This window comes from Lottia gigantea, assembly GCF_000327385.1.
Source record: "Lottia gigantea unplaced genomic scaffold LOTGIsca_210, whole genome shotgun sequence".
Lineage (NCBI taxonomy): Eukaryota > Metazoa > Mollusca > Gastropoda > Lottiidae > Lottia > Lottia gigantea.
In genome coordinates this window covers 66,676-81,326 of record NW_008708459.1, presented here as the reverse complement: position 1 = coordinate 81,326, position 14,651 = coordinate 66,676, and the positions used below count along the sequence as shown (strand labels likewise).

Genomic DNA, 14,651 nt, shown 5'->3' with positions numbered 1-14,651 from the left:
AAACTTAAATAAAACCTTAAATAGTCGCCTTTGAAAACAACCTTCTAGACGACAGCATCCCTTTAATATTTAAAACAACAATCTTGTATAATCTCCTATCTTACTCAAATTCCTCAAATACCCTAAACATTATCAGAGTATAAAATTTCTCAGTCAAGATTTTGTTGACTTTGTATATAGATAGATAGATGTAGTCAATATTCACTCAGATTAAGTCAACATTTCATATTTCAATATTCTAGGGACTGTTAATAGGTTTCTCTCATTTCAACAGGGGCAGTGATATCTTAGTGAATTAGTTACATACTTGTAATCTGAAGGTCTAGAGTTTTCTATATCTTAGTTAATAGGTTTCTCTCATTTCAACAGGGGCAGTGATATCTTAGTGAATTAGTTACATACTTGTAATCTGAAGGTCTAGAGTTTTCTATATCTTAGTTAATAAGTTCTCTCATTTCAACAGGGGCAGTGATATCTTATTGAATTAGTTACCTACTTGTAACCTGAAGGTCTAGAGTTTTCTATATCTTAGTAGGCCTATATTTAGAGATTGGAGATGATTCCTTTGGATTTTTCATCGTCAGTGATGAAGGTTGGAGACACCGACATGGAAAATTTGCCTTGTCATTGTGTTAGCCTTGTTGAGTCAAAATCTCGCACATTGTACACTGAATACATTGTCTGTGAGTATTATTCCATTATCAAACTAGAAGAATATTGCTACTGTTGAGTCAAAATATCTTGCATTGCCTGTCTGCATTAGTTCATACCATAGAGAGTTATAGAACACAAAATACACATTTAAGTTGATTTCATTAATTTTCTTCTTTGGATATATCTAAGGAAATGTTAAATCTTCCGTAAATTCATAGCATCACTGTGATGTCTTGTTATTATAACTAACATAGTGTGATCCTAGCTTTATATCTATTTATAGAAACAATGTAGTCATACAGGTAACGGTGTCAAAACGAGGTTACTGTCCGTAATATTTCTATATTTTTAAATTCATCTCATTATATATACATACTATATTTAAATTCATTCATCTTAAAGGGACAGGTGCCCCATTTTTTATCACAAATCATACTTTATCGGAAATCGTAAATTTTTTAGCCAAGCCAATCAGTCATAGTGTTCACTGCTCACCACGAAATTTGAGCCTGCAAATCTATGTGTGTCTAGAATTATCCACGATTGAATGTTAAAATGACGACTTGTCAATTTAAGATACTCTGTGATATATATAGAAAAGACATATATAGAAATAGTGAGTAAAATTCCTAGTTTGAAGTATTTTAAAGGAATTAAGCAATTTTCGTACATTTCTGGTACTTCTGAAGACTATTTACATATATTCAAGATTAAAATCAACCCCCCAAAATGGCGCAACTGTCCCTTTAAAGGCACGTTACCAGATTTTTAAGAGTTTAAAAACCAGTTTATCTTAAAGCAACATAACTATAATTTTTCAGTTTTAATTCATTAAATCAAGTACTGTATTCAGTTTTAATTCATTAAATCAAGTACTGTATTCAGTTTTAATTCATTAAATCAAGTACTGTATTCAGTTTTAATTCATTAAATCAAGTACTGTATTCATTTTTAATTCATTAAATCAAGTACTGTATTCAGTTTTAATTCATTAAATCAAGTACTGTATTCAGTTTTAATTCATTAAATCAAGTACTGTATTCAGTTTTAATTCATTAAATCAAGTACTGTATTTAGTTTTAATTCATTAAATCAAGTACTGTATTCAGTTTTAATTCATTAAATCAAGTACTGTATTCAGTTTTAATTCATTAAATCAAGTACTGTATTCAGTTTTAATTCATTAAATCAAGTACTGTATTTAGTTTATAATGATTTATTTAGTTGAAATCAATTGTTAGAAATGTTAAATTGGGTGTATTGGATCCGATTAAGAAATGATTTCTTTGATTTCAAAATACTGAAGATGATAGAATAATGATCTAGCATGTCCTCTATATATCTTGCTACTGTTTAAATACCTGTAAAAGCTGGTGAACAGTCTTTATAAAGTCTTGGAATTCCAATGATTATGAGGTTTATGTCTCTGAAGTAAATTTAATTTGAGATGTTAGTCATGTTAAAGAATGATATATATATTTTAATATATAGATTACTTTTTATATTCTCTCTTTATTTCATCGGATGATGACACGTGTAACTTGTGTTGAAACGTTAAATATTTTATTAAAGAAGTCAGCTTATTCCATAATATTGCCCTGTATTTGTGATACTTTATATATCCTTCTATCTTTAAAAAATAAACGGTAATCACCCTTTTAAAAGTAAAATACTGTATGGAGACAATAAGGTGAGAGAGTAGTGAAATGTCGTTGGTAGACTCAATCAACCCAGTCTCTTTATCTGTTTACACACCTTCACTTTTACCTACAACATAAATCAATCACTGTTTATAGATTTCACTCTCTTACAATTTATATTGTACTCTCAACTCACCTGGCAGATTCTGATTAACATGTAACGCAGTCGTCTATATTTTTAATTTTGGATTTATATTTTGTGATTAATTGGAATAGAAACAGTGGCTTGATATGTGGAGTAAAGTTTGCAGAATTATTTGTAGTACAGTTTTGATTTTCTGAAGGTTTGACTGTATTAATATTAATACTATAGTTTATTCAAATTACAGACAGTTGGTTTGGTTTGGTTTATAAGAAATACAAGTTGTGTTTTGTTTATTTGTGATTATTTGTAAATGATTGGGAATTAACAAGTAACACAGTCATCTATATTTCTATTTTTGGATTTTATCATTATTTTGTGATTTAATTGCATTTAACCAGTTGTCATATACCTGATTTGGTAAATGTGGATTTAAAACAGACACAGGTTGATAATGGAATATTTAGTTTATTTGTTTATTTTGTGCACAGAATTAGGAATTATTTTAAAGTGAAGTTATGACAGTCTGAAAGTTAGAAATTGTTGATTTGTGATTTAATTAAAGTAATACACCCACAGTTTTCACCTGTATTAGAGATTGTGGTGTTATTTATTAAAATATGTATTGTGATAAATTGATAGCTTGTTCATGTAATATGGATTTATTATTTGCCCAGCTGTCAATAAACTAAGATATCCATGTGACACTCTTCTGGTAAATTTATGAGACCTGATTATTTTTATATCTAATAATATCTGATGAAGTATAACATGCCAGAAACATAGGTGTAGCCAGGATTTCATTGACGATGGGTCAATCCAAGAACCCAGCTACCCGGCTACCCAGCTACCCCTTTAGATTTTGCAGTACACTAGTCATGGTAGGGGTGGGTCAGGGTCTAGGAAGGATCAGAAAGAAGGAGAAAATACATCAAAAATGCTTTTGGCAGTGGAAGTAGAATAAATTTTTCATTTTTTATGACCCGAAGGATGGGGGCTGGGCACCCCCCTTAATATGCCACTGACCACTGTAATAGTTTGATTAGGTGTTGAATTGTCTCTTTAACTCACCAATCAGTGTCAATCTATCATTTTAACAAGTTTTTATTTTTATAAAAATGAGCATATCATTTAAACTGTCTTGTTTTCTGTTTGTAGTTAGTTGATACTTCAATTAGTTTTACATAAATTTAGTAGTCTCGCCAGTCAGCTGCAATTATTACAGTGAGATAATATATTAAAATATAAATTATATTGGTTATATTATCACCTTTACTTTCAAAATTACTTGAAACCAAGGAAAATACAAGATATTTTAACTTATATGAAGGGGACAGATGGGCAATTTTTTTGACCAATCATACCATAGTCTCAGAAGAATTTTTTAGCTGAGCTAATCAGTAATAGTGTTAACAGCTCACCGTTGAAATTTGAGCCTTCAAATCCATGTGTGTCCAGAATTATCTGTGTTTGAACTTTGAAAGTCCTCTCTTTTGAGACTCTGATATATAGAAAATACATCCATAGAAATTTGAGATATTTTTGAAGGAATTATGTGATTTTTATACCATCTAGTAGTTCTGAAGATTATTTACATATATTCAAGACTAAAATCAACCCCCCAAAATGGCGTAACACTCCCTTGAAAATGAGACTTTGTAAAAATGGTTGGATGATATTTAAAACAAAATAGAGTTATATTTTTGGGTAAAAGTTTATCAGTTAAAAACTTCTCTCCTAGAAATCTAGTTTAAATACTGAATAATATTGGGTGTAGCTAGTAATTACTGGTTTATAAACTGTATCTTGTTTAATACGTTACGTGAATTGGGCGTCACTCGATGGTTTATTGAATGTTTGCTAGGCAATGCACAAAGTGAACTCTGAATATTAATGAGTAGATGAAAGATAAAGGGAAATAACTCAACGAAGTTGACGTCCTGAATTTAGTCAATTTGAATATTGTAATTGGACCAATGCCGCTGCTGTCCTGGCATGGCTTTAGCAGTCTTTGTTAGCTCATTCAGGTGCAAAAAACCAGAATGTAAAACTGTATTGCTTTCATTTAAATGGAATAAAATATTTTGACTGTTAAAATAGTGCTCAATACATCAATTGTAGAGTGAAATAGAAATACCACTGTTAAAATAGTGCTCAATACATCAATTGTAGAGTTATATAGAAATACCACTGTTAAAATAGTACTCAATACATCAATTGTAGAGTGATATAGAAATACCACTGTTAAAATAGTACTCAATACATCAATTGTAGAGTGATATAGAAATATCACCGTTAAAATAGTACTCAATACATCAATTGTAGAGTGATATAGAAATACCACTGTTAAAATAGTACTCAATACATCAATTGTAGAGTGATATAGAAATACCACTGTTAAAATAGTACTCAATACATCAATTGTAGAGTGATATAGAAATACCACTGTTAAAATAGTACTCAATACATCAATTGTAGAGTGATATAGAAATACCACTGTTAAAATAGTACTCAATACATCAATTGTAGAGTGATATAGAAATATCACCGTTAAAATAGTACTCAATACATCAATTGTAGAGTGAAATAGAAATACCACTGTTAAGATATTGCTCAATACATCAATTGTAGAGCGATATAGAAATATTAAAACAGAACCTAATAAAAACATGTTGTTACTCAGAGTTTCACGCTATGCAATCTTCAGACAACGGACCTATATGAGCCTGCATCCCTACTGAAGTTAAAAGAAGAACTTATTCTCATGTCTACATTTGGAGACGAGTTCTATTCATTTAGTTCTATTGACTTTTAACACATAGTGAAGAATGTACCATGATTTATTTGGTTTAATCAAACTCAAGTTTGTCATTGTCAAGTTTTCAGGGTGGTAAAGTTGACGAGAGTTTAAAGTGAAGATATATTTTTGTGAGAGTTTTATCATCTAGTTTTAATGGAATGTTTAAAGAGACTACCCCACAGTTAAATGTAACAGGTGTAGAAATTTTCATTAAAAACATCAGCAATATTTCATTGCATTTAAGCAAACATACTTGTATGTTAATATTCATTTAAAAAACGAAAGAGAATATGTTAGTTTGACAGGTAGAGACCTATATATGGTATGTACAATTAAAATATTATTTTAAACAGTTTCATCCATGGTAATTTCATTTTGAGATTGTATTCCAAAATAAGGTCCAATTTACAAAATCCTCATTTGCCACGAAAAGTACTTCATTTCCTTTTAAAGGGACAATTGCACCATTTTGAGAGGTTGATTTAAGCCTTGAAATTATGTAAATAGTCTTCAGAAATACCAGAAATGCATGAAAGTCACATAATTCCTTTTAAAAAATATATCAGAAAATAGGAATTTTACTCACTATTTCTATATATTATGTCTTTTCTATATATCATAGAGTATCTTCAATTGACAAGTCGTCATTTTAACATTTTAAATCTAGACACACACGTGGATTTGAAGGCTCAAATTTCGACAGTTAGCTTTGAACATTATTACTGATTGGTTGGCTTTCCTAAAAAAAAATAATTTTTCCGAGACTTGATTGGTCAAAATGAATGGTTCATCTGTCCCTTTAAAGCCACTTTAAATAAAGGTATGAGATTACGAGAGTATATAATCTGAATTTATGATCTCTTGAACTATATAGTTATATACTAATTTATATTTTACTGTCATCACACTGTTTATATAGTAATAAACCTGGTTATTATTATTTTTACACCATTACACACTGAAAGATGTCACTGTCCTTTATTATAACATCACTTATATCATATACATGATGTATTCTAGACAGGACTTAGCCTACATATGGCATAACATGATGTTATATAATGTTATGATAGTATAAAAAAACCTAATATCCTTAGATCACCCAATAAAACAAAGACGTGGGAATATGTTTACATACTATAACAAAACATAATATAATTCTTATAACATTATATATAACATAACATGGCTTAACATAATGTTTACATAACATAATGTTTACATACTATAACAAAACATAATATCATTCTTATAACATTATATATAACATAACATGGCTTAACATAATGTTTACATAACATAATGTTTACATACTATAACAAAACATAATATAATTCTTATAACATTATACATAACATAACATGGCTTAACATAATGTTTACATAACATAATGTTTACATACTATAACAAAACATAATATAATTCTTATAACATTATATATAACATAACATTGCTTAACATAATGTTTACATAACATAATGTTTACATACTATAACAAAACATAATATCATTCTTATAACATTATATATAACATAACATAGCTTAACATAATGTTTACATAACATAATGTTTACATACTATAACAAAACATAATATCCTTTTTTATAACATTATATATAACATGACATGGCTTAACATAATGTTTACATAACATAATGTTTACATACTATAACAAAACATAATATCATTCTTATAACATTATATATAACATAACATAGCTTAACATAATGTTTACATAACATAATGTTTACATACTATAACAAAACATAATATCCTTTTTTATAACATTATATATAACATGACATGGCTTAACATAATGTTTACATAACATAATGTTATGTAGTGTTTATGGTCTTTTCATTATTTGAAAAAGAAATGTTTATGTAACATAATGTTCACCTAGGGACAAACATACATATATACAATGTATTAACAAACAGTATATATTTTTCTTGCTTGACTGTGGAGTAAAAGAGATGGGTATTATATATGTAGCGTATTATATTCAGAATTATACTGTATCTGTACTGGCAATACAAGCCTACCTGACTAAGACCAGGTATTGAGTACTGTATTGATTTTTACCTGTCTTGTATCCAATCAATCATCTGCTATGATTTTTACCTTCTACCATTCTTAATGACTGTTTCTGATTCATTTACTGGAAATATTTTGGATCACTGTTGCTGTTTCATTTGGTAGAATTTTTCTTAAATTAAGAAATTTGTAATTAAGGGTGATTTGTCGTTGTGTTATTCTGATCAAGTTGTATTTGGGTTATAAGATGTAGATATATTCAGTTTTAATAAAGGGTGATGTGATTGGAGGGCAAATTTGTCTTTCTAGGATTCATTGAGACAGTTTCTTTTAATGTAAATGAAACTTGTGAAATCACAAAAATACATGTAACATAATTTAGAAGAGAAATGTGAACTCTCTAGAAGGATCAGTCTTGTGAACAAGTTATTGTGTATTATCAAGTAAATATCAGTCAACATGTTAACATTTTGTTGTCATTTTGTTGATTTAGTGTAATTTTGGAAAATATCCTGTCTGATGTTGTCTAGGGCAGGATTGATATATTTTAAGTGAATAGTTCATTAGCTACTACCAATGTTTCGCCAATTTGTTGTTTTGGATTTCGGGTTTCGTTTTGTGGTTTGGATCGTTTGTAGGCTATTTGGTTTATTTATTCTATAAACAAGGATTGAGAAATATGATATTGTGATCCCGTCTGATTGAGTTTTAATATTTACTTTAAGAATAGATGTAAACATGACAATGTGACAAACCTTATTAACATTATTTAAAAATGTCTGTAAAGATCTTCAAGTCATGTTATACTCATGTGTTTAAAACACCGTTTAATAGTAAGTATTAGATAGAGATCTATCAGCTGGTGAGAAATCAGCAAAACCAAGGGAACTAAAAAAAAATGGATAGTCATTTAAATGGTGAAAAAAAACCAACTGACTTAATGTGATGATAACAGAACAGAGTTGAGATCCATAATAATTTTGAAAAATAGAATTTCTTTGGTGCACTCCCGACACATTTTTGGGGACAAAATTGTGTAAAAATGATATTTTGAAATTGTTATAATTAAAGGGAGAGTGCAACTGGGGGTACGAACTATTTTTCATTACCCCCAATGTCACCCCTCACTGAATCCACTAAATATTTCATAATGTTGACCAAATAATAATCAGAGAATCTCGGTGTATTTTCAGGAGAGGGGAAGAGGAATGAAGGTGAAGGACAAGAAATGAAGAATGGTCAATCAAATCAGGTTGGTATTTTTATAACGAAATATAATAAAACAGAACCTGAAACATGAACAGGTCACTTCTCGGTCAGCGTGAAATTCTGAGTAAAGCCATGAATGGTGTGGTGTTCGATGTGTGGTGTTCGATGTGTGGTGTTCGGTGTGTGGTGTTCGGTGTGTGGTGTTCGGTGTGTAGTGTTTGGTGTGGTGTTCGGTGTGTGGTGTTCGGTGTGTGGTGTTCAGTTTGTGGTGTTCGATGTGTGGTGTTCGATGTGTGGTGTTTATTCATATAAGTATTAGCATTTTCATTTTCATAAATAAAAATAAGGGAACCCATCTATAATTTTCACTTGCTGGGGCCCAGCCCCCATGGACTCCACCCTAGCAACAGGGCTGGTTTATCAACATGTTTCAGTTTCTGTTGTAATATATTTAATTGAGTGAGTGAGTGAATATATTTTGTCAGTAAAATTTTTTCCCCTAAAAATTTGATTTTCAACATTTGTTCACCATTAACTTTTTATCCAACTTTATTAAAACTTTGATAGAAATATTTTAATATTAACCCTGTAAATTGAACCAGACTGCCAATAATCAATCGAATCAGGTTGGTGTTTCATGAAGTGATGACAAGTGTCACACGCAAGACACAGACTCTTTTTAAAATACCTAATGTTTTTACATATACTGCTGTTAAATTTTTCAAAATCAGTCTGATTTCAAAAGAGATTTCACCATTTCTCACTATTCATTACAACTATGTATGAATTATTTTAAAATATAGCCTGTAAATTAACACAGACTGCCTCTTTAAGACTATAAGTGACTTATCTATATATGATAAATGTAAATGTTGAATGTAAACAATAGCGGTAGGTCTGATGAGTTTGTTTACAAGATAAAAGTATATTAAACATCAGATTGTGTTGCATGAATGCATGTGCATTACGATAATAGTCTAACTAGCCATAAGGCCCTACCAAATCAACTAGCCATAAGGTCTAACCAAATCAACTAGCCATAAGGTCTAACCAAATCAACTAGCCATAAGGCCATACCAAATCAACTAGCCATAAGGTCTAACCAAATCAACTAGCCATAAGGTCACACCAAATCAACTAGCCATAAGGTCACACCAAATCAACTAGCCATAAGGTCACACCAAATCAACTAGCCATAAGGTCTAACCAAATCAACTGGTCTGGTCTTTTCTTTCTCGAAATTTTATTTTTGAAATGAAACAAATTATAACACATCATCGAAATCAATGATTAAATAACTTTTTATAATGGAAAAAAATATATAAATAATTACAATACTCCTTTTTTTCCTCAAGAAATCCCAAAAAACAGAAAATTATTTTGTTATTATTTAAAATCTTGGCAGATCATTGATGTTGTTTTAACCTCACATGTCGGTCAGTCCACAATCGATCCTAAACACTCCAGAAGGCACTAAAACAAAAAACATCCCATTAAGTCTATACTGGTCCAAAAGATATGCCTCTATTCCAGCCTCTTTCAGATATTTTGACAGTTCTCGGCTGGAGTAGTCAGAAAAATTAAAATTATACCATTTTCCACTCTCCACAATAATGATATTAAATTACCTTTGCAGTTTCGTTGAAAAGAATTTGCGATAGAAGCTGAAATAGAGGCAGATGTTTCGGACTATGTCTATATCCCCATCATGATAAGACAAGATGAGATCAGACTTGTGGTTTGAATAGCACTAAACTCCTACAATAAAAATTGTGAAAATCTTTTGAATTTTTATGTAGATTTGTTTAGTTTTATGTAGATTTATGTATATCTATGTATATTTGTGCATATTTATTATGTATATTTATGTATGTGTATGTAGATTTGCATATATTTATTATGTATATTTATGTATATTTGTGTATATTTGTGTATGTTTATAATGTATATTTGTGTATATTTATGTATATTTATGTATATTTATGTATGTAGACTGTAGAGGAGAAGGAATATGGTGTACCTGGTTTCAAATCAACCGCTACTGGCGTGAAGCTATCATCACTACACCATCCTCTTCCAGTACTAACACATAAATTACCAGTTAAACCCTTGCATGGTGTCCTTACTACAATAATAACTTCTAATAAGGTTTGTTTATCTTCCAGCCCTACCATCATTTCATAATGTCAATACCTTGACTGCAAAAACCACCTTTCTTATATCATAGTTTGTAAATTCAGTGATTTGATTGGATTGTAGACTAGCGAATAAAGCCAATCACAATACTAGATTACATGCATAGCCGAATTGCTTACAGCCTTTTAGTCTGATTGGCTGTGTACTATCCAATCAAATTACTGCATTTACTAACTTCTGTGATAAAGGAAAGGTGACTGTTGCAGTCAAGGTATAAGACGAAGACACTTGATGTTGTGAAGATGGCCCTACACTATACTTTCGAGACAATACTTTCATATTTATCAAAATCAATGATGCCAGCTGACAGTCTGACTTGTTAAAGTATTGATGACCAATGCTGCATGACGTACATGTTTTAGGTCCTTAAACCATGGATGATACAGTAGGCTAAAGTGGCAACCTGGCAAAAAAAAACCAAAGAAAACCAAAACATTGCATTGTTCGTGTAATATTAGTAACAAACTGGCATTTCTCAGAGCACATTGAACGACATTGTCTGTCCTTACTGCCTCAATAATAACTAAATTAGGATTGACACACTCTTTTAATATTCGTCCATTTTGAATGAAATAGAGCTGTAAAGTAAAAGCATGTCTCTTTAAAATGTATTTTGTTATATATAAAGCTGTGAATAGATGAGGTACAAGTCCGGACACCGGGCGGACAAGATTTGTTTCTACTATTTTCTACTATATCAATAATCCCGCACTGTACACCTCACCTAGTCTATTCCCACCCTTAGCATGAATTGAATCAGTTTTCATCCCCTCTCTTATTATCTCCCGTACATTTCATGTTTTCGTGCATCTTGATCATGATTGGGATGTCTGATCTTGGCCTGTCCTTCTATAGGAGAGTATCTTCTATAACACCCAACACCCAATGTAAACATTTTGTCTCTCCACAGTTTTAGGCTACAGATGCCCAAGACTCTTATTTTGTTTGACTTATTTTGCATGTGAGACAATTGATGGGATTGGATGTGCAATATTTTGATAAATACTTAATGGATTATTGCCCTTGCCATTCTGTTAGTCTACTTATATAAGCACTAAGATGAGATTAAATGTGGCAATATTCTTACAGATACTCAAAGAGTTATTGCCCTTGTCAGTTTGTTACCAGATTTATCCCTCACATGTGAGATATGAATAAAATGTTTAATCTTTTGTCTGTTCCAGAAATCCACAAGCCTTCCATCTAGAAATGATGACCCAATAAAACACAGACGTGGTAATAATTTTAACCAACTTCTTCAGAAATTCTCAAGTTCTGAAATTTCGAGTTCTGAGAGATCTGAAAGTGATGCGAGCAGCCGTGTTACTGGACGATCTCGACAAAGCAAACATTCGGGAAGTATAAGTAGTAGTGATGAATCGAACACGGATCGCCAAACCCCCGAACGTTCCCATAGTTTTAAATTACGAACTGTCAAAGAAAATGATGATTCTCCAAATGTCCCAAAACGTTCATCGAGTTTCAAATCAGATTTTATGCGGCAACGTTACGAAGTGGACAAACCACCTGAGGAAGAATTTGTATCTGTTTTACAGTCCCGCAGTGAAATTACCGATAAATCAGATCTGATATCTCTTTCTAAGTACGAAAATTTAGACAAAGTTAAAACTGTGATTTCCCCAGTTGAAGAAATAATCGTAGATAAAGAATTGTCAGCTGTTTTAAAATCGCGGAGAAAAGAAACTGACGAAAAAGTTGAAAAAGATCAAAATTCGAATAACTCTTCAACACATATCTCTAAACCATATCAAGATGCTTTCATATCGGACAGTTTATTGCAATCTAAAAGCCGAGTTTACAATATTGATTCAAGTTTGGCCGAACTTTCAAAAGTGACTGAAGAACTAGATAAACCTGAATCTACCATATCCAAAACTTATTTATCTGACACCGAATTTGGACAAATAACGAGCCAACGACGTAAATCGAGTTCTGCATCGTTATCAGATGCCGTACAATATATCAAAGATGTTGAATCTTCCATATCTTCACGCATATCTGAAACCATTTCCAAACATCAAGATGAGAAGAAAAACAGTCGAGAAACATCGCCACTTGACGGTGTGTCGAAGAATTTTGATCAGAACAAGACTGTGCAGCACTCCTCGCAAATTATAGCTAGCCAAAAACAAGATGTCAAAGATCGACAAATTTCTTCAGACTCAAACAGAGCCGCCTCCCTTGAATCAAAAACTGTTGTGCCCAGGGGTATAGAAATAGTAGATGAAAAACCGAAATCATTTGCCTTATCTGAGACATTACAAATTAAAAATGTGACTTTGGAAGAATCTTCAACTGATGACCTTTTTGAAAATGTTTCTACTGAGATGTTGTCGTCTGCACAAGACAAAATGGCTGACAAGAGTATGTCTGGTGTTTCCATTACACCAGCTATCATCATAGATAAACAATCAATTAGTAACAGCAGAGAGAATGATGCCAAATTACATGACATTAACAAATCCAAGATGTCCGCCACTGTTAGAAGAGATAGTGCAGAAACAGAGACCAGACGGGTTGTGGTGTTGGAAGAGAAAACACAAATTTATTCATCTAAAATCAAGAATGAAGAAGATTCCAGCCAGTCTTGGTTGATTAAATCTGATAATTTGTCTTTAGATGCCGCAGTGAAGAAAGTTGATGAGGTTCACTCACAACAATTTGGCGACTCTGCCAAAAATTCTTCCTTAGTTACCAATACTTTACCTAGTGACAGTGAATCTGTGGCCTCAGAAACAAAATATCCTCTACAAAAAGACTCCTTACCTTTACCCAGTGAAAAATATTTGGATGTTAGTGAAAGTACGATTTTAACGTCCAGTGATCGTTCCAGGGATATTAGTGATAATTCAGCAGATGATCATGTGAAATGTAAACCGAAGTCGACTGGATTAAGTCGATCGGAATCTTTGAAAACTACTGGATTGAAACGAACTGAATCTTTCGAGAGAAGGAGAGGGATTTTAAAACGTACCCCATCGTTACCGAAACAATCAGGGCCCATCATTGATGAGCAATTAGCAAGGATTCTACAGCAGAGAAAGAAACAAGTTGAGACGGAAGATTCCCCAGAGGAGGAGAAACCTGGTAGCAGACGTCTGTCAGTGACAGATGAAATAGCAGAAATCATGAAGTGAGTAAATTTCAGTCTTATTTTACCAAATGGTCGTATGTTTCAACCTAATTTCCCCCTGTCAGTGATGTAGGTAAGAGGGGCTGACATGGAAAAAGCGTCTAGTTGGGACAATAAACCGAGGCCCCATGTGCTACAGGCTGTGCAAGTTAAAGATCCCTCAACAGTTGGAAATTGAAAAAAGAGCAGGTTAATGCCGCTGTCCTGGTAAAATTTCCCTCAATGCACCCTGCATGGAGTTGCCCGTCTTCATTAGCCCACATGGTGCAGAAAAGTAGGACGTAAAACTCCATTCATTTCATTTCATTTACCAACTGGGTTTATTCATGACTTAACTTAAATTTGTAAGGAGATTTTCTAAACTTTTTAGTGTCAATTTGTACAATTTCAATTCCAGTCAGACATCTGTAGGTCTGGCAATTCCATTAAAACTAAGTTTTTTTATGACATAACTTTTGCAAAAGTCCTTATATATTATTGATCAGAAGCATGGAAGTTTACAAATAAAACTAAGCAAGTAAGTCTTACTGTTTAGGAAGAAGGCAAGATCGCTTTGCTTTTTCCGATCTGTTCTATAATCTGACTAGAGATCTGTGTTATATCCATGGACCAGGTAGCAGGTGATTGTTGTAGTTAGAAAGTTGTAATTAGAAAGTTGATTTTGCTCTATGATAAACATGTGATAAACAGTGGGGGGTCTAGAGTTATTGACTGTAATAATGAGACTCATAATACCAGTCTATACCCATCTTCACAGTGTCAAACTATAACAAACTTCGTACTTACACCTTGACTGCAATAACCACTATTTTTGTATCA

At 31.9% G+C, this 14,651-nt stretch overlaps 1 protein-coding gene across 1 annotated transcript; it reads left to right on the top strand.

Annotated features, from left to right (window-relative positions):
* Nucleotides 1-8,048: 8,048 nt before the first annotated feature.
* LOTGIDRAFT_174685 (hypothetical protein) lies at nucleotides 8,049-13,836 on the top strand (the record flags this gene model as incomplete). Its single annotated transcript, XM_009054274.1, has 4 exons — nucleotides 8,049-8,106; nucleotides 8,467-8,525; nucleotides 10,475-10,630; nucleotides 11,863-13,836. 4 exons carry the CDS (start codon nucleotides 8,049-8,051, stop codon nucleotides 13,834-13,836), a joined length of 2,247 nt encoding a protein of 748 aa, XP_009052522.1.
* Nucleotides 13,837-14,651: the final 815 nt, after the last annotated feature.